Consider the following 21734-nt stretch of genomic DNA (forward strand, 5'->3'; position numbering starts at 1 on the left):
AGGTAAAGCACTTTATTTTTTCTTTCCTTATCACTAAGTCAAATATTTGAAGTGAGTTCCAGTGCGGTTTTGCATAGAATTTATTTATGTGTATTTAGTCATATTGGAATGTTTGAATTTGTCACCAGCCTTATGATTACAGCTAACACTAGATATCCTTAATGATTGCTGACATTTGAACTGATAAGTAAAATCAGAAAATTCACATAGACTTCGAATTTCAGTTATGATATGAATTTTGAAGCTCTAAAGGACTGCTTCATTTTCATTTTCTGTATGAGTACGAGGTGGAAACTTTTAGGGGAATTCCCTAAATCTTTGGACCATACAATTAACTGTAACACTGGTCATCTTTGCAGATCTGCAAAGTCTGAACTTGATATTTAATGAAAGTATTGAATTCTTTTTTTGTTTGTTTGTTTTCTTTTGTAAAACTAATGGATAATAGCGTTACTTTATGGCAAAACTTTGCAAAGTGCCCATGACTAAGATTTAATTTCTTGTTCAAATCATTGGTAGTGTTATATTCATGGCATCAATATTCATAAAGTATATATATGCTTTCCGTGAAAGCAGTGGCATCTTTGGCATGAAGAAACATATTTAGGAGAGCAAGTATTGAAATGCTAAAGTGCATAGTAGTGAATCCAGTCTCCTATACAAACATTTAAGTCAGTTTCAATATTTGTTTTTAATATTTCACATTGCCTCACATACCAGATGTTCTCTGAATTCTCTGCACTTAGATTGGGGGGGAAGGGGAAAGGCTGCACACTTTTTTGTTCTTAAGGGTAGCAGTACCTCAGTTTGCTTATAGTGCTGTAAATGTAATGCTTGCAACTGTTCAAGCAGCTCATGAGTGTTCTGAAAGTGTGTTTACTTCTGAGACTGTATTGCTGTTAACAAGGTGGGATTATTTTGCTGAGCATGAAACTGGATTGCCTCAACCAGTGCAGACACCAGTCAGTTCACATACAATGGAGAAATGGATACTTCTGGGAGGTAACTGATGTTTGTATGTGAAATTTGTCAGGCATTACTGTCATCCTAGGATGATTGGCTCTGTTTAACTGTGTACAGAAAGTATGTTTTGCAACTGAAGAAAGTGCATTTGGAGAAGATTACCTTAGAGAGATACCACTACTGGATTTTTGTGCCTGTGTGTTAGGGTCTAGCAAAAACACAGCTTATAGAAACTTATTGGACTTGACTGATAAGCTAAAGAGTGAGTTGAACTTCTGGTTAAAATTTGATAACTCTTTAAAACCTTTCTTTCCAGGTGCTTCAAAATACTGAGTGCTAATGGAGAACCAAAGGTATTTAGACCTAGGGACCGCGATGATATTGTGAAAACTGTAATTGAGCCAATGGCCTCTGAAGGTCTCAGAACCATCTGCCTGGCATTCAGAGACTTCCCAGCAGGGGAGCCTGAGCCAGAGTGGGACAATGAGAATGATATCGTTACTGGTCTGACATGCATTGCTGTTGTTGGGATTGAAGACCCTGTGAGACCTGAGGTAGGGTCACCAGCTAAACTGCAGTAATTCTGTTACACGGGATTCATGTTTTTCATCATGCAGAGTGCAAGGAACTGAACTGCTATTGTATGCCTTAAGCATAGTTAATAAATGAAAATCTAATTTCTTAAAGGGAAAGTTAATGGAGCTATAAAAGCAGATTAAAACTACTTAATGTCACTTATGCTGTGTTACTGAAGCTCTGTACAAACTAATAACTTAAGGTACTTACTGTGCAGGATCTCAGTAAATGAAACAACTTGTTATTTTTTTACCACTTGGAGTATTAGGGTTTTTGATTTGGGTAAGATTAGCCATTGTGCTTGTTACCAATTTCTCACGGGGAATGATGGAGAGAGGTGAGCTTGTCCCCTGAGAACTGAGGGCAAGGAGCATGCCTTGTGGTTGAGGTGTAAGGTTTTTCAATAGTGAAAGCTTTTATGCCACATGCATGTGGAAATTGGGGCTGATCTGCACTATTGTCATTTCACAGTAAAAGTTACTGATGAAGTAGTGGCATATAAGCTGTAGTTTATTCCACATAATCATAAATAAAATGCCAGTACTCAGTACAGCCTAATATGTCATGAGGATTTTTGTGGTATTTTGAATACTGTAGTATTTGAAAAATTGCAGGAGGGAGGGGAAAGGGGAACAGATATATAGCAGTGGCACAAAGCCCCTTGCCAGAATTGCAACTTGTGTGGTTTTTAGGAAAAGAATTGTGGTATGCTACTTAATTTTTTTTTTAATGATCCATAACTACAGTCTTCATTTTAAAATAACAGTTATCCTCTACTGAGCCATAAACATTCCTTTTACTCGCATGTCTAGATTTATTTAACTAATGCACAGTCTCTGAGCCTGTGGGGTTTTTTTTCTTGCTTACAGGTACCTGATGCAATAAAAAAGTGCCAACGTGCAGGCATAACTGTACGTATGGTCACTGGTGATAACATTAACACTGCTCGTGCTATTGCACTGAAATGTGGTATTCTGAATCCTGGTGAAGACTTCCTGTGTTTAGAGGGCAAAGACTTTAACAGGAGAATACGCAATGAAAAAGGAGAGGTAAGCATACTGACTCTCTCAGCAAGTAGATAAACAGATATTCTGAGTCTCCTACGTGTGGAATATGTAACCAATGCTCTTTCTGCAGATTGAGCAAGAGCGAATAGATAAAATTTGGCCAAAGCTTCGTGTTCTTGCAAGATCTTCTCCCACTGACAAACACACTCTCGTGAAAGGTAGGTAAAAATTCTCTGAACTTCTAAGTAAAGTTGGATTTTTTTTTCCCCCCCATGCTTCTAAGAAAAAAAAAAATAGGACTGAACAATAGGAAGTGTTTGTGAAGTTGTTTCCAACTGATTTTTTTCTTTTCTGCTTGAGAGGTGGAGTGAATGAGAACTTTTTTTGGTTACTTCTTTTTTTGTTTTGTTTTGTTTTGGGTTTTTTTGGGTTTTCTGGTTGTTTGGGTTTTTTTGTTTGTTTTTTGTTTGTTTGGGTTTTTTTGTTTTGGTTTGGTTTTTGTTTGTTTGGGGTTTTTTTGTTTGTTTGTTTTATGACTGATATAGACAAAAACTGGGTTTCTCTTTGAGGCTAAGTCTTTCCTGTGTTGTCAATTTAAAACTGTAACACTTGTATGTCATTTTATTTTAGGTATAATTGACAGCACTGTCTTTGACCAGAGGCAAGTTGTAGCAGTAACTGGTGATGGTACCAATGATGGTCCAGCTTTGAAGAAGGCAGATGTTGGATTTGCTATGGTAGGATTTTATTTTTTACATCTTCAGTATTTTATCAATGACTTATCAATCACTTCAGATTAAAGAACCTTGTTTTGTGAGCAGGAAAACCATAATGAAAGAGACTGCCAGTTGATGTTTAAAGTGGCTTTGGGGGCCATACCTTGTACATCTGAAGTACAATTGAAGCACCAGCATTTTATGATGGTGTAGGACCTGCACTTATCTGGATGATTTGTTAGATTACATGGCTTTCTCAACTACCCTTTCACATGGCTGCCAAACAGTGTCTTGACTTTTAAGTGCCTATACTGCATAGACTCATGCTTTAAGTATGCAGGTTTCAGCTTTCTTTCAAGACAAAGAGTAAGACAGATTCCTCAAGCTTCCTTTTGCCACAGGATTCCTCCTCAATCTTAAATGTAAGAGGTACACTTTGGTCATGGCAGCTCACTGTAGTCTTAAAGCAATTGAAAGGAAAGAAAAAATGAAGACCACACTGTCCTATACCACATGCAGAAAAAGAAGGACAGACTCAGATTCTACTCCTGAGAAAAAATGGAAAGAGATTTCACATCATTCTCAAGGAACTTTTTTCAAAAACATAACTTAAAAATTTGACAGCTACATATGAAATGTTCTCTAGACTGTAACAGTCTTGTTGTAACAACTATCTTTGTATAGCTGCTGTAGTTGCCACTGTCAGGGGCAGATTTGTTTATCTGTTTTGAATGTTTCCTGCAGTTGCTGTCTGTGTTCATCAGTGTGAGGAACTATCTTCTCTAACTGCTTACCTAAATAGCACTTAAAATATAGCATATGATATCTAAAGGTACCTTTTAAGGTGAACACATAGCTGTGCAGGTGACTCATTTCCTTGACCAAATAATATATCAAGAGTAGGGATCTTTAAATTTGCTATTGACTTAGTGGATTTGGAATGCCAAAAGAAAAATTAAGATTTTTTGAAGTAGGTGTCTCCAGGCATCATTACACAGAACACAGCTGTTTGGGTACTGTAGGAGACTAGAGGTGCTTAAAATTTAAGAATGTCATGTTGCTTTGCAATGCATATGCAATGACATTGCATAGTCTAGTGTTCAATGCTAATCCCCTTCTGCAAAAGGCTTTTGGTAATGTTTATGATCCTACTGTGTTGCAAGCACATGTGTTGCCTGCTTCTGGAATCCATGCAACAAAATAATTAGGGCAGAGCTTGAACTGTAGCACTGCACCATCTGGTGGCCTTCAGCTTGAACAGGGTTCAGTAACATTTCTTTGGGAGAACTTAATGTGTCTTCACTGTCAACTCTCAAATTTATATTAAGATCTTTATTTTAAAGAGAGCATTACTTTGTTTTTATTTTTCCAAGACTTTCAAGTAGAACTTGTTTCAATAGGCCTTTATGTGCTTACGTTAAAGGAGTCCTTCAGAAGTTGTGCATCCAAGTGAAGGCTGACCAAGGACATAAGAGCTTTTGTCATAAAATGTCAGTGCATCCTGTTATATTTCATAATGTTTTTCTTTTTCTATCAGGGTATTGCTGGAACAGACGTAGCTAAAGAAGCTTCTGATATTATCCTTACAGACGACAACTTCACCAGTATTGTTAAAGCAGTTATGTGGGGACGAAATGTCTATGACAGCATCTCCAAATTTCTTCAGTTCCAACTTACTGTCAATGTAGTAGCAGTAATTGTTGCTTTTACAGGAGCATGCATAACACAAGTACGTACCAGTGGGGAATTGTTTCAGCTAATAAAGGTTGAAAGAGTCATGATTTATTAATTCTTGGGTTCAAACTTTCACTTAAACAGTAGTCCAAAGACCATAATGCTATTCAGAACATGCCGATATTGTGTGATAGATGCCTTTAATAGCTGCAATTTCTGCACTTCTATTGGAGGGTTTATGTATCTATTTTTATAGGATTCTCCACTTAAAGCCGTGCAGATGCTGTGGGTAAATCTCATAATGGACACGTTAGCTTCTCTTGCCCTGGCAACAGAGCCACCCACTGAAGCTCTTCTGCTGCGGAAGCCTTATGGTAGAAACAAACCTTTGATTTCTCGTACAATGATGAAGAACATTTTGGGTCATGCATTCTACCAGCTTGTAGTGGTCTTCACACTCCTGTTTGCTGGTAAGAATACTGAGGCTTTACAGACTTATTCTGAATGTTGTAGAGAGGTGTTTCTTTAAAACTATATTTTTGCTGTAGTGTGTATGTAAAGACACTAATCAAACTGTTCATAAATACCTTTTATATACAGGTGAGAAAATTTTTGACATTGATAGTGGAAGAAATGCACCTCTGCATGCTCCTCCTTCAGAGCATTATACTATAGTATTTAATACATTTGTGATGATGCAGCTTTTTAATGAAATTAATGCCCGAAAGATTCATGGTGAAAGAAATGTTTTTGAAGGAATCTTTAACAACGCTATCTTCTGTTCTATTGTGCTGGGGACATTTGTTGTGCAGGTAAGCAGATTCTTGGAGGGTGGGGGGAAAATGCATTTAGTGCACTGATGTACTTGCTTACCTTGGAAATGCCTATCAACTAGTGCCAGAGATCTAATTTCTGCAATATGGAAAACCTCCAGGGTCAAGCACACAATAATTAAGTTGTAAGTGCAACTTGATGGAGTTTTCAAACCTCTTTGAAGTTAGCAATACTGGAATGTTGTATTGTAGTTACCTTTTGAATTTTCAGCTTCTTCAATTTTATCTTAGTATTCTAATCTTTTGGCAAAATATGAAGAAGTTGTGTGTCATCTGTTCATTCACCCCTTGTCCCTAAATCTTTCTTATAATATCTACCTGTGTATCTGAATGAGAGTCCATTTAAACAATTATAGAAAAAGAACGACTTCTTTTATTTTGTTAGTGAGATTAGGACATGAATAAGCTTTAGAAATTTGAGTATCAGTTTTTACCTTTCTGGTGCAGGAACGAGTGATGCCTACTGGTATATATTGTAGAGGTGCTATTTTAAGTGAAAAAACCCTGATGTCTAGGGATCTTCTGTTCCAGCACATAGGGGAACTCATAAAAGCTAGTTAGTTAACTCAGTACATGTTAACAAAGGAAATTAAATGATCTTCAGTTGATTGGGTTCATATGCTGGTGTTGAGAAACACCAATTTAAAACAATCTACAGTAAATAGTTTACAAGAACTATTTTCACCCTCTAAATAGCTTTCACTTTAGTTAGTCAGAAGAAATAACAAACAAATCAGTATACCACTTAATTTCAGAACCCATTTTCATTTTGGATTAAGTTATTTGGGAAATATAACCTACATATAACCTAAGCTTCTCCTTAGACTTGATAATTCGTGAAGCTGATGGAAGTTACATCAGTTCAAGCATTGGAAATGTATGCACTGCTGCTTCACATTAAGTCAGGGAACTTACTCTCTCAGGTTTAGATTTTTATAGATGACACTTCTTCAGAAACTGCTCTTATTTTTGGGGTTATGAATGAGCAGATTGACTGTTGTTGTGCAACCAAGCCAAACCATTTAGAAATTACTCCTGACTGCCACTGTGTTTCTTCCCTTTATAAATTTGGCAGACTGAATGCCTTCCCAGCTCCTGATTTGTTATTTCAGTGTTTAATTTGGACTTAAAACAGAAGATACTCTTTGCTTTTTCAGCTGTCAGGTGTCCTACTTAATGGTCAATACTGTCTCCTTTTCATGCCTGCCCTGCTGCTTTGAATTGTTGATTCTCCAGGGCAGACTTTCATGCATATAATTCCTATGCAGAGGGATACCTTGCTCATTAGGGCCCATACAGCTTGTTGTAATAGCTGAGGCAGTCAGAGTTCATTTAATTTAGCTTTTGAGCTCTCTGCCCCCTTCCCCCAAGATTTACTACATGTGGTGATTTAAAGTGTGATATTTAACACTGATGTGATACATAGTAATATCCTGTAGAATTACTTCTGAGATATTTCATGTCATATGGATCTATGAATTCTGTTAATACAAATTTGTGGACCTTGGACTTAGTTCCAAGAGGGATGTTCATAGCATAAGTAATCACTGTACATTTGTAGCATCAAATGCACACTGTAATCATGAAATGAAGGGGAAAAAACTTCAAGCAAAATTGAGGAGTCAGCAAGTTTTCATGAGTGTGACATTTGAAGAATGAATGGGTAGGTCTTGAAATACTGCACAGTGGAAGAATATGGCATAGGTTTGGAAACTTGTGCAAACTGCTAAGACAATAAGATGGGAAATCCCATGTTCTCTTGCAGAGCTCTCTGTTGTGATCTTAAAGTGTTAGGGAATTTTCTAGCAACAGGTCACTGATATATGTTTAATTATGTTTTTATTCACAGATAATTATTGTGCAGTTTGGTGGAAAGCCTTTCAGTTGCTCAGAACTCTCAATTGAACAGTGGCTGTGGTCCATTTTCCTGGGCATGGGCACACTACTTTGGGGCCAGGTAAACTAGGATTTTTCAAAATGCCAAATATCTACTTGCAACAGTATACTTTAAATGGAAAAAAAAACCCAACTGTATTTAGCATTCAGATCTTTCAAGTGGACTATATGAATATATGAAGACTAACAGTAAATATTAATTACAATTGACTTGTTCAATAGATATAAAAAGTCTTTAGTTGAATATTCCTCAGAGTGGGTCAATTGTTAACATTTCATAACTAGATCCTGTGGCTGGTTTGTTTAGCAATTTTTAACTAGAAGCAACTGTAGTTACCTTTTAAATATGAAATTATATCAGCCAGATATGAGTACCAGAAAATATGGTAAGAATACAAGATGCTAATGTTAAAATAATTAACTTGGTGCTTAGAAGTTTTCTTGAAAAATGAGAATTGCTAAATTTGTCAGTATTTTCTTGATTTAAAAACCTCCTGGAGTAGCAAGAAATGCAGCAAAACTCAAACCAACTTTCTTTTAATTGTTATTTGCATAATTGTGGCATAATTGAAGAGTCTTCCCACTTAGTAAGCCATTACATTTGGACTTTTATTTCCTTCCCCCCCCCCCCAGAGTGTCATTACTATTGCATGCAGAACAGTGCTTGTAAGCAGCAAGCTTATTTACGTGAAACTTTAGAGCTACAGAGTTTTCTATTATTTAATGACATAGTTGTCTAAACTTTTCATACCACATGAAGAGTTTTCCATTACAGTTTCTTTCCTTCCACTAAGTAAAAGACACTTCATGTTTCACCATAAAATTGGTAGCATCAATTTTAGTTGTAAATACATACATAGACATATGTTCTAAAAGTGACTAAGCTTTTTAACATGGTTCTCTGGAAAATTAATTATTTAAAAAAAAATCAAATAGAGTCACTCTGAGGTGACTCCTAGGAGAGAATCAAGATGGCTTGAAATACCTTTGACCCAAAGTATCTTGCAAGGTCAAAGCTTCCCTACTGCCATTCATGCTGTTCTAGCATCTCATTAAATTCAAAGAGCTTGAATTTTCTGAGAATAATAGAAACTGAAGTGTGAGCTGGGAGCATTCATAGTAGCAGTTTCAGCATAAAGGGCTGTTTATCTTGCTTTTGGTGCAGACTTTTTTCCTCTGCAGCTGCAAAAATGGTCTTCTAGGTTTGTAATGATCAAGGAAAGCAGTCTTGGAATTTATCTGAATCTGCTAGATATAATATACCGAAAAATGACTCCCCTTAACCACATGTAGTTTTTGTTTAAAATATATAAATTGCTATACACCAAGTAGCAAAGTAAAGGCTTGAGATACATAAAATTTCAGAAACATCACTCGCCTTGCAAATGGATTGATATCTCCCAGGTCACAAAAGAATGAATGTCTCTTCTGTATTTCTGAATTAATTGTGGTTACTTTAGGTGATGGAGGTCTCACTTGAGGTGACAAGTCATGCTCATCAAACTGATGAAACTGTAAAAGCTCTAGATAAAAGTACAATTTACAGGATTAATGGCTTTTGTAGCTTCAGTACTGCTCCTTCCTGGCATTGTCAAGTAATGTTAATGTGGAATTCTTTGTCCCTGGCAAGGCTGTTTTGTAGTCCAAGCTTAATTTCACACCTTGGTTGAGGTAGTAAGTATATTCATGTCCTTGCAGCTATTCAGCTGGAATGATTGTTCTATGTTGATGCAGTCATCCTGTCTATGTAACTTAGTTTTTTCAACTTTGCTAATTGTATGCAGGATATCTGTTAAGCCCTAAGATTGGTATTACTCTTTTTTTTTTGTTGTTGTTGTTAAACAAAGAATAATCCTGGTTTATGTATTTCATCCACTGTTAGTTGATTTCAACAATTCCAACCAGCCGACTGAAATTCCTTAAAGAAGCTGGTCATGGAACACAAAAGGAAGAGATTCCTGAAGAAGAACTAGCAGAAGATGTAGAGGAGATTGATCATGCTGAGAGAGAATTGCGTCGTGGTCAGATCTTGTGGTTTAGGGGCCTAAACAGGATACAAACTCAGGTATGGTCTTGAAAAAGGTAGGATGCCACGGGTGTTATGAGGGAAATTTCTCCATTTTTGACTAAGGTGGCTGTTCTAACTGGTGTGACTGAGACTGTCAAAAGGGGGTATGGATGGATGTGTAATCCCTCAGGGTCCTCTGTTTTCTTCAGCTTTAAATGCAACTCTTGCCTGTTTATCTGCTCTGTTTTTAAAAAGTGCCTTTTTTTCTTTACTTTTTGTGTGTTATAGATGGGATGGTCCTTTCTCTTGTTCTCTCTCTCTCTTGCTGAGCAAGCTGTCACAATCTCTGATTCCTTGCAGATGGATGTAGTGAATGCTTTCCAGAGTGGAAGTACCATTCAGGGGGCTCTAAGGCGGCAACCCTCCATCGCCAGCCAGCACCATGATGTAACAAATATTTCTACCCCTACACATGTAGTGTTTTCCTCTACTACTGCTTCTACTACTGTGGGGTGTGAGTGTGTGTTCCTAAAGTGCATGAAATTAACATTTCCTAATTCACGTACCTAACGTTTCTCATTTTCTCCTTAGTACTTAAAATCATCGTTCAGGCTTTTATAGAGCTCTTCCACAAAGTGGAGTCCTCAAGACTTTTTTTTCTTAGAGGGCTGAGAACAGGTGGAACAGTTTCAACAAAAGACTTTATTGCGAAAGCTGTGAGCCTGCACATCCTGTGCCTTCATCCATTCGTGTACAGAGGGAGTTTAAAGATAAAAAGGGAAAACTGTTGTAAATTTTCGAGTATATGCCTCTTAGGGTGACTTGCATTGAATAAGTGAATTAACTGTATAATCATGGACCCAGGTCAACAAAAACAGATCTCTTGCACTGTAGCACAAGCAATACTCAAGTAAGCAAGCTGATTTGGAAGCAAACGGTATGTTGAAGATACGAATGTAGTTAGAACATGGAGCACTAAATGCCTTTTCTTTGTAGCCTGTAAGGAACTTTATGAATCTCTGCTTTCATTGGACCTTATTTACTGAATAACAACTTTTTCAACATCAGGATTCAGGTGGCGAAACAAGGCTTCTAAAATGCATACAAGTCAGAAGAAATGCGAGTTAGCTAATATAAAAGGAAAAAGAAATTAAGCATTAAATGGCAAAACTTTCATTCGAATCTGAAGGGTTCTTTTTCCTCTCTAGGTTCTTCTGGGAGCAGTTCATAAGCCATCAGTGACAGCGAAGTTTGTCTCACCTCAATTCTACCATCTCTATCTTGTGCTCTAAGTGGCATTTCAGTTTCAGCCTTCCTCTCTGTAGAGGCTGGAGATTTATTTACTCTTGGATGTAGGCCTAAACTCTGGAGCCAGAAGATGCATAGTAGTTGTAGTTGAATACTGATAGCCAATATCTTTGTTCAGAATTTTCCATCTTAATACATGTTTAACTTTCTTCTCTAACTTCCTAGAGACGGGTTAAATAATTGGTTTTTTAAAATAACTCTGAGAGGGCTTCTTCTCCCCCTTCCCCTCCCTGCTTAAACTTTCAGATTACCAGATGGATGAAGACCCTTAATTTCAGGAGCTGTCTTAAGTGAAATGGTGAAATCTTCAGACTTTATTTATTTATTTGCTTTTATTATTATTTTTGGGCTCAGCCAGAATTCGTTTGTGAGCTCGCACAAGCATTTACCTCTGTATTTGTTCTCTGGTGGCAAGACAGGTATTTCCCTACCTTGCAGTAGTACTGAGAAGCTCAGCTCACAAATTTGCATGCCTCAAGAACACAAAATGAAAAGTAGATTTAACACTTAAGGATGCACAGGATTGCATCTCCTAGTTAAAATGCTAATTAGTAACCTGTATCCCTAACTACACTCCAGAACATTAATTAGACATTCAGAATTCTCTAGAGAGCAATGTCATTCCATGCTGCTATTTGAGCAGAATCTACTGGGCACTGCAGCATCTCATTGCATCAAATGACCAATGCAGTTACAGAGCTACCATAGCAGAGAACTAGTTTTTTATCCTCACTATTACAGTCTTCTGCTACACCCTCCAGAAGAGCAGCTTTTGAGAACTAATATAGATTAATGGGAAGCAGATGTGTTATTGTCTCTTTTTTGGAGCTGCTTGTTGGAAAATAGTTCCTATAAAGTAAGGTTGCAACTCTTAAGCAGCCATCTGGTTAGGAGGATTTGGAGTGCCAACTGCATTCCTTGCTATTCTGGTACTAATATGAGGAAGGCCTGATGACAGTATGAATTACACTTAACAAATTGTCTTGTTTGCACCTCACTTACATGATTTATTTATAGTTATCCCTCTAGTTTAATTAGCTTGAGTGGTTGAAAATAGAGCCTTCAAAACACTAGATTTTCCCTTTCAAAGTGCTGAAAATTTGATTTCTGCCTTTGTGGCTGGACTCTTAGGGTCCTGGGCTTGCTGTAGTGTCTGGTCCACTTGTGTAGTATGCATTCTGCATGGGCACCAAGCTTTATTGTGGGTATGCATATATTCTATGATAATTACAGCTGTCCTCTTAAGCCAGAATTGTTTTTCATTGCTGCTGATGTTTTAAATTCTCATCTGTAAGCAATGAACAAACAGTCCCATGAGACATTCATATTTCATTTTGCCACATAAATGGCACAGTGGGATGCAACATGTCAAATAAAGTCATTGCAAGCTTTCAGTCTGGTATTGTCACTGCTAATTTTCTTGGTAAGTGCCAATCCAGTTCAGGCAGCTGGCTGGACTTACTTAAACCTTGTATAATGCGTCAACTCCTTGACAGTGTGCTCAATTCTTTTCATGCAATGAACAGTAAAGTATTAGCTGCTGTTATAATCTTTTTTCCAGCACATTCTCTCTCTTTTCTGTCTTCCCCTTACTGGTAGTTATGTCCTCCCCCTTGATCGTGTGCCCCATCCCTGTTTCCCCTTATTCCCTGTGCCTTCTTCCCTTGCCTCCATGGTTAATTGGGCTCAGCATGTACCTGTATTATAAAAATGGGGACATGATCACTTTGGAGTAAAATTCTTTGTGCAAGTCATCTGAGGGAGCATCTGGGGAAATGATGCTACTTCTAGAACACAGTTGAGACATGAGACTCATGTGGTTATTTATCATGTGCAGTGGTTCCATTTAACCAATTTGATTTAATACATTGCTTTTGGGGAGCCCTTCTCTGTTTACAGGGAACTTCCCAGGTGTATCTTAGCTGTTTTGAAGTCTCTGCTCTTGATCTGCTTGACCTTCCAGCTTCATTCCCTCATCTGGAAGTCACTTTATTTTTCCTGTTGAGGAACTCTGGAAGCACTAGTCATGATGTGTTTCTCAGCTTGAAACATCTTGGATGCGCTAAGAAAAGCTTTAAATTTGACTTGCTGTTTGTAACAGCAAGTTCTTGTTTACTACAGAGTTGCTCTGCTGCTTACTATTTAACACCATTTCACACTGCTTTGCTGGAGACTTGCTCAGGGTAGGGATGTTGAGAATTGAATAAGGAGTCAACAGGAGGGGGAAACTGTCTGGGAAAAGTGTTGGATAAACGAGAGAATGTCTTCTGCCTCAGCTTACTTGTTTTATCAGTTCAAGAATGGATCCTCAGTTTCTCCAGTTGATCAGGGAAACACGAGGCATGAGAGAAGGGGGGGGTGTGGGCAGCTGGTTTCATCATTCAAATAATAGTTAGAAAAGCTTAAATTCAAGTCAGCCTGGACATGCACAATTTGCAGAATAAAGGTGTGCTTTCTTTTGTATCTAATCTAACTATGAAAGGTTTATTTATGAAATCTGCTAGCTTGGCTTTCTGATTCAAGAAATATTAAACAACTAAAAGACACAAACAGTCCTCAGCCTGGAAAGTATGTCCATGAATTCAATGTAAATCGAAGACTCAGCAAAGGCTGATCATCCTGCTTTTCTGCACTACTTAAGTAGTACCTTCAAAGTTACAACCTGTCCTGGCTACTAAACAGTACAACACAGTATTCAATTTCCTACTTCTGGTCTTAAGTTTCCAAAGCACTGTTCACTAAGGAGCTTTCTCTAGAGTGGTAAATGGCTATATACTCGAATATTTACAGCTGTTACAGCGGTATCCTTTTTTGCATGACTTTGTAAATGTTCGTTCATTGTGACATTGGCTTACACTTGCTTGGCTTTTTCATAGTCAGTTGACATCCTAATTCCTAGCATGAGAATTAGTGACCCTTTTATCCCCTAACTTATTTTCAGCCTCTCCCCTCCTTCCCTCCCTCCAGCCTCACCCAAATATTCAATAAAACACTCATTGAGATTTAATTTTTGAATAAGTAAATATTTGTTGGCCTCACTTCTGAAAAATGCTTAGCCCATGTTAAATAATTAAACAACTCTAGTGCCATGTCTGTATTTTAGGGCCCTTCAGCTTTTTGCAGTGCTTTCACAATTTTTATTCCTACTGTGTAGACTGGCAGTGCTCTACTGAAATGCTCTTCATTTTTTACAGTTTATTGCAAGTTCCACTGCATCATACAAATTTGATTCACTCATGTCTAGCTGTTTGTGGATTCAAACTCATAAGAACCATGCCATTATCAGTAAACATGCAGCATTTTAACAATACTCTTTCTTTGTTTCCAGATCCGAGTGGTGAATGCATTTCGTAGCTCCTTGTACGAGGGGCTAGAGAAACCTGAGACACGAAGTTCAATTCACAATTTTATGACGCATCCCGAGTTTAGAATAGAAGACTCCGAGCCTCATATTCCCCTTATTGATGATACTGATGCTGAAGATGATGCTCCAACAAAACGCAACTCTAGTCCCCCTCCCTCTCCCAATAGAAATAACAATGCGGTTGACAGTGGAATTCACCTTACAACAGACAAGAACAAGTCTGCTACCTCTTCATCCCCAGGGAGCCCACTACATAGTTTGGAAACATCACTCTGATTGTAAGCTGAATGTTAACACACTAGCTGCATTGTAAAGAAATTGAAACTGGGTCTCTTCACACATTATGATGGACAAGATGATATTCTTGTCTTGGACTTCAACAGAAGAAACACTTGTACGAATGTAGATTTATTTTTTTAAAAAAAAGCTTTCTGCCAGACTGGAGGGTGCTTTTCTGTGGGTGGGAGTAATAATGAACTCTGACAGATAAACAGTAACTCAGCATAAGTGACCTGTGGATCATCTGTTGTACTATGAATGGTCCTGAAGAGTGTGTTAGCAGAGCTTTAGTTTATCATGATCCTTTTCTGAGGGGAAAGCTGGGAAGGGCAAGGAGGCCCTGGATCATTGAATTGATACTTTAATTTCTGCTGTTGGCTGTTAATAATTTGGATTATTTATGTTTATAAATGATACAGATCTGTTTACAAGGTTTGTAGATACTTTTTTGTTCCTGTTCATAGATGGGAAGCTTCCTTATAAATGATGCAGAGAAGATGAAAAACAAAACAAAAAACCAAAAAAACTAGTCCTTCAAATACTGCTGTATTTTCAGGAAAAGGGTGTTTCTATTGAAACTGTACTAAATTTTGCCTGCAATTTACCTTGTTAAATATTGTAGATAAATTGCTACTACTAATAGCCAAATAGATAACACTAATGCTTTGTAAAAACATGAGCAGTGGTGTTCTAATGAAGTTATGGCCTCTGTCCTAATTAGTTTCTTAAATACATTTACTACTTAATGGTTTTGAAACAACTGTTTAATTTTTAAAAATTTTGAGAAACTTAATGAATAACTTTTGTTCAGAACTTAGTAGGATTGTTTAATGCAGGACATCAATACGTGATGGAACTTGCTTGAAATATTTCTGTTATCTCGGGCAAAATGGATTAAATCAAAATACATCAGAATCTTAGTCCTTTGTTTTTGTCTAATCATGTTAGTTTAGTGCTGTCTTGGTGAACTGTGAGTGGAACTGTGATTTTTTTCTAATCTATAGAATCCTTCATGCAGCATGAGGGCTGTTGGCATTTTGAAAGGTTGTTAGTGGGTAGCATACATGTTCTCCTTTTTGTTTTTGAAACTTGTTTGTAAACATGAATAAATCTGCCCTTTTGTTAAAATAAAATTGCAGCAATGGTTTCTTACAGATTTTTTTTCTCAGCTCCTTCACTGGAAATAACAGAAGGTACTCTTTTGTGTTACTGGTTACCTTTAAACTGCAATTTCAAGATGGTAACAGCCCCACTCCAAATAGCTCTCTGGGTAAATGGAATCATGATGGCTGCCTCCAGAATGAATGTAAGTTAAGGTACTCAAAAGTCTTCACTGAGCCAAAAGGATACTCCTGGGGAATTAATAGGTCTGCCTGAAATTCCAAGACTTACATTTATTACATGGTACTCACAGTATCTCTGACTGCTTAAGTGAGGGAGACTGAGAACTGACATAAAGCACAGGTGAAATGCACCAGAACTGATCGGCTAGAGATTGACTGAAGAAGTCATGGTCTGCCTCTGCTGTATTGTTCAGACAGCGAAGGATGATGAAACAGTACTTGGTCTGGCACTTCCTCATGTTTTCTTGGTCCAATACTGCTTAATAGTGCAACAGAAGACATGAGTTGTAAGATTTTCTTTTTCCAGCTCTGTATTCTTAAAAATACCAAATGAAATTTTTTGTTAAATAATCCAGAATTATGGACATTTTTTAAGGTGGTCCCTTCGAAGGACTGCAAGAATTAAGTTGGCAATGAGGAAGGAGATAATAGTGGAGCTAACTGCAGAAATGAGCAGGTTGGGAAGCTCAAGCACATCTTTCCCTTGTGGTGGGGTACATGCATGCTTGGGGTTGTCCTTTAGTGGATATTGTTCAACCTGTGGCACTGTATCCCACTGTCAACCACTCCTGAATTCCATCTTTTCTATTGTACTTCAGTAAATACACTGAATTCTAGGCAAGGGGGTCGAGGGTGGGGGGTTGCACTTGACACTTTGTATAGTGATTTCTCCCACATGTTTCTAGCACTTTTCTTACATCATAGTTCTTATCTAGAGCGCTTGGTTGGGGGGGTCAGTTTTTATGTAAGCTATTTTCTCTTTACTACAAAAGTCAGATAAGCCCTGGCTTAAAATAAAGGGAGTTTTCTTTACCTGTGAAGTACACTGCCATGTGGAAAACTATCTTCGTTTAACTTCGTTAATGAGTAATGATTTGACTTCATTTCAAAACAAACTTTAATTTTCCCCTCTTCTCTAGGTGTGATCATGACTGCATGTTAATCTTTTTTGGAATAATATCTACACTTAAACCTTTTGTGGGGGGTGGGATGGTGAATGTAGGCTTTGTACATCGCTGGTCCCTCTTGATTCTGTTAACATCAATGTGCTGTTCTTGCAGGAAACATCCTTACAGAAATAAGGAAAAGTTGTTTAAGAGGGGGGTATGCTTTGTGATCTCAAGAAATCATAACATTGCCTAGATTATGAAATGGTTTTCACTAAGCTCATGAGGCCTTCATTGCCTTTCTGGTTGTAAGGTTTACTTGTCTTTCTTCTTGTAACTGAAATAAATAAAAGTGCTGTTCATCTCAGTCTGTATGGGGACTGAAATTCTTGAATATCAGTACAGTACTGATTTAATCCAGAAATGCATGCCAGTTATATAAAACAGCTCTTGCTACAGTTTTGCACTCATTTGCTTTGAGGAGGTCATGGTATATAGTGTACATTGTTGAGTGATAGTGACTTGGAACATAAACTCAGTTCTACACTGAGCAGCTTAAAATGTGGTTTGGACTGGCTTAAAATGGGATTCCTGGGTGGGATGTCTGCTATAGGTGTGTACATCTTAGGACACCTCATCCTGGCTCTGAAGGAGGGCTGAAAACAGTAAATAATATAAGAGGACTCTTTTTTTTTTTTTTTTTTTTTTTCCATATTGGCCTTAATAGGAAGAGGAAAATGCTGCATCATGGAGTAGTCTGGAACCAAATGCCTTAATGCTAAATAAGTGGGTAAATGCAGAGGTCTATAGCAAGTACAAGCAGCCAAAACATATGAAATAACATACTCAAAGGCTTTCTTAGAATAACAGCAAATTTTCCAATGTGTTTTGAAGTAATCAAGCAAATGTAATATTCATGGAAGTGTAACTTGTGTATATTGAGTATTGGAAAGTGATTCCAGAGGCCTGATAAGTTCAATTTCTACTGCCAGTAGTTCTACCCTCTGCAGAGCTCTAGAATAATCCAGATCATAGTTAGCATTACATAGATTAAAGTAGAATATCTTAATGTCTGTACTACTTTTCTAATGCAAATACTTGGTTTTAAAGAGTTGCTGCTTTTTTCCACCTGCACCCTCTCCCCCAGCAGTGCATTTCTTCTCATCTTACAGATTTCAAGCCCTCACTGAAGTACCTTAACTTTGTTGGATGAGCCTGGCCAGCATAAAGGGTCCAGCTCCAATTTATCTCCTGACTGATTAGGCCTGCTTATTCAGGACCATGTCATGAGAAATTCTGGGCCAGAATAAAGAGCCTTATAGTTGTTCCTGCCAATCTTCTCCCCTGAACTGTGTCCAGAAATACCTAGCCACCTTCCTCAGGAGGTTGCAGCATCCATCAAGGAGATATGACTTAGTTTCTTAAACAGAAGCCTCCTACAGGTAGTACTTGTCCTTTGTGCTCAAAGATGAGGGCTTGCTAAGAAAATGATGGGATGGGTTTAGACAACTGAGAAAAGACAGCATGTAAAAGGTAGCACACTAGATAGTGACCCTTTACTACTGTTATGAACACCTAATGTAGAGGTTTTTTACAAAATTTATACAATTAGCAGTTTGAGAAGGGTACCTTGGCTTGCCCCAAATAGAAGACAGTGGGAATTTAAACTTGGAAAAATAACTAACAGGAGTATTTCAGGGAATTAACAGCTTTTGGAGGAAGTGTACATTCTGGAATACTGGAACATCATCTCACATTCTGGTGTAATGACAAGTGTCAATCCAAACCTGAAGCAGCAGTTGCTCACTAAAATGGAAGTGTGCATTCTGGATCCCTTTGAGCCCTTGCACATGTAGCAGTATTTAACTATTCTTAGCATCTTCACTAACTTTCCTAGGCTGCCTCTCTTGCAGGGCACAAAGCTCAATTATGCTGAAAGACTGTAAGTATGATCATACAGAAAATTTTCAATGTCTTCCTCCTTGGCAAAGGAGGCCTCCTTGGCCTTGGTTTCACTCCATGGCAACTGCTCAGGCACAGAATGAAGACTGGCTTTTCCTGTTTTAAAGCTCTCAGTCTCTTGTAGAGAATTAGGGTGTACTGTTCAAATGCTTTGTGTGAAAAGCCTCCCAAAGCTATTGATTTAAGATATAATAAAACCCACAAACCCAGTCTACAAATAAACCCTGGAAGATCTGTTTGTTATCTTTGACAATTTCAGTATTACAAATACAGGATTTAACTTGACTTCCTCAGTTTTCCACAAGCTGGTTGCTCTGATGGCTGCTAGGTACAAAGCCTCTTCAATTATGACCTAAGGTTGTTGCAAGATCTGAAGGTAAGCCTGTATTTGGCAGATATTTGTGGGGAAATACATAGCTTATTTTGAATACTGTGCTGGCAGCTTCTGCATAGTGTTTTGTGCTATGTATTTTAGGAGAGAATCTGCAAAATGAACAATTTACAAAATTCAGAGCCATGCAATGGGACCTGTAAAACGATAGATAAGTGGCACCGAATGCTTGAAATAGGAAATTCTTCAAACTGATATTTTGGTAAACCAGGATTTTGCTTTGGACAACACTGCAATAGAGATGGGAAGATTTCTCTTTAATCACTTGCCATGTATTGGCCATTAATATTCTGATCAGTGCATCAATTTAATTCATTGAGGACCATCATTCAAAAAGCATTCTAATAAACAAGTGTTTTTAAATAAAAAGAAAACTCTGGAGAAGGTACTTTTTTTGTCATATTTTAATTTCTCTAAAAGATGAGTCATTCTTAGCTTCTTTCCTTTTGCCAAATCAACTAGGCTCTGCTCTAATAAATCTAGCAGTATATAGACATAAATTACGACCTGGTAACTCCCTCCTGTCTTCCCCCTTCCAGTCTGCCAAGGATGATTATAGGGAATCAGTGAAGGACAGATGGGGTAGGATGTGCAGGTGTGGATTTGTCTCTTTTATCATATTTCTATCTTGCCTTTTGATCCTCTCTTCTGCTTTCTTCTTCAAGTTCTCACCCATTCTCAGTAAATTTGGGGAGTACTTTTTATATGGTAGCATCCTTTGGTGCTATAGCCCAGAGCAACTCATAGGAGAGCTCTTTCAACATCATCTATGGAAAGAACTGGCTTTGGAAAAATAAAGAATGAAAGAGAGACAGACAGCTTTTTTTCCCAATTAGAAAAAAAGACAGGATGAGTTTCATTATGAAATTTTTAAGCCCAAAAGAATTTGCAGGCCAAATATCACCAGAATGGCTTGGCTGATTACTTAGCCCATAAAGATTCAGAACACAGCTAAATTGATGCCATTATAAGAAATTAGTTTCTGATTTTCCTAGCCAGTCAAAAGTGACAGCACATGAAACTGCCTGAACACAAGAAAACACACAGAGAGGTTAGGGAGTCTTCATCCTTGGAGACATTCAGAACTCAGCTAGACACAGCCCTGAGCAGCCTGCTGTAGCTGATGCTGTTTTTAGCAGAGGTTTGGAAAAGATAACCTGCAGAGGCCCTTGCCAACCTCAGTAATTCTCTGATCCTGAAATTCTTGAGCTGGAGGTGTAATTCTGTTGGGTTTCTTCATTATCCTCATGGATATTATTTCCATACATAGATGGAATTCAACAAAGACGCCGGTCACTGGAACAATCAAACCTAAAGCAAAGCAAGGAAGCAACTGATTATTTTCTTTCTCTTATCTTAAACTGACCTGACCAAAAGGCTTGCTGATTTTTGCCTGCTGTAATGCTTACTGTGGTAGCAGAGCTTGGATCACTTCTGCTCTAGTAAAACTTCTTGAATCATGACTGGCAGTCTGTAGTTCATAGGAAAGCCCACAGTTTTTAACATGACCAATAGAAAGCTGCAGACCTGTGGAAACCAGCTTCTCTTTAAGGAGAGGATTTCTCAATTTGTTATTTTCCTCTTTCAGGCATAGAAAGAAAAAAAAATTAGCTGTTTCTAAGGGAAATTAAACTCCAGCTTATTTGAAGATTTGTGTGGTTTCATTGCCTTGCTCACTGCTTGGGACATTCTTGAAAGAACCTGGTCCTTTTTTTCAAAGTTACTATTTTTTTTTTCTGCTTTCAAGTGTTTAAGATCAGCTTTTAAAAAAGATTCTCTTGCAGGCATATAAAGTTAGTGAAATTTATATTATTCTAATGGATCAACACAAAGAGCACTGAAAAGTATGTTTTTAGTCATAGAAGGCTATAATTTACCTGGAATTGAGAAGCTAACTTTTCTCCTTATCTTAGTTCATGGAGTGGTGGTGTTACAGGCTTTTATCTAATTGAGCTAAGTATAGGTGAAATTAAATGAAATGCCATATCAGTTCTGATCTTGCATACAAATGCTGCCTTCTTCTGCCTGCAGTTGCAGAAATGTTTTGCTGCACTTAAAAAATTTAGTGTTGTATCAGAGTTGGATTCTCTTTTTATTGCCTCTCACATAATTGTCTATAAAACTTTAATGCTGATGTAAGAAGATATTATGAAACTGCCATTCTGATCTTAAAAATGTTGCAATATGAAAAGTTTCAAAGAGTCCATGCATAACCTGCATAGTAAAATTGGCTGGCTGGATGATCAAATGTCATAGTAATGAGACGATTCAACCCAAAATTTGACATTCTAAATTTTGAAAAAATAGCTGAGTTTCTGCAAAACAGAAACATGGTCTTTTTTTGTTAGAAATAACACATTCCTTATGAAACTAAAACACATTTAAAACAAGTATGTTTAGAGGATGTGGGGGAGTGCCTACAACATTAACTTCCAATATGCTATATAATGGCTCTTTACCTTAAAGGTGCAGAAATCTTTATAATTTTCATCTGTGGAGTCAATATATTGAAGCATGTTTCATTTCA

The 21734-nt window shown here is 37.5% G+C and overlaps 1 protein-coding gene across 3 annotated transcripts in view; it reads left to right on the forward strand.

Annotated features, from left to right (window-relative positions):
• The window catches only part of ATP2B1 (ATPase plasma membrane Ca2+ transporting 1), a 60252-nt gene extending 43031 nt beyond the window's left edge, over window positions 1–17221 (forward strand). Inside the window, exons 12-22 of one of the 3 annotated variants that reach the window (XM_077178763.1) lie at window positions 1280–1517; window positions 2409–2588; window positions 2677–2764; window positions 3177–3283; window positions 4800–4991; window positions 5193–5406; window positions 5537–5748; window positions 7619–7726; window positions 9548–9730; window positions 10034–10187; window positions 14310–14468. In XM_077178763.1, coding sequence (XP_077034878.1) covers window positions 1280–1517; window positions 2409–2588; window positions 2677–2764; window positions 3177–3283; window positions 4800–4991; window positions 5193–5406; window positions 5537–5748; window positions 7619–7726; window positions 9548–9730; window positions 10034–10187; window positions 14310–14335 — 1702 coding nt within the window. In that variant the 3' untranslated portion in view covers window positions 14336–14468. Of the gene's footprint in view, window positions 1–1279; window positions 1518–2408; window positions 2589–2676; window positions 2765–3176; window positions 3284–4799; window positions 4992–5192; window positions 5407–5536; window positions 5749–7618; window positions 7727–9547; window positions 9731–10033; window positions 10188–14309 lie in introns of all 3 variants that reach the window. The other 2 variants (XM_077178765.1, XM_077178764.1) reach the window with 2 other exon arrangements.
• Window positions 17222–21734: the final 4513 nt, after the last annotated feature.

Source organism: Agelaius phoeniceus, chromosome 5 (assembly GCF_051311805.1).
Source record: "Agelaius phoeniceus isolate bAgePho1 chromosome 5, bAgePho1.hap1, whole genome shotgun sequence".
Taxonomy (NCBI): Eukaryota; Metazoa; Chordata; class Aves; order Passeriformes; family Icteridae; genus Agelaius; species Agelaius phoeniceus.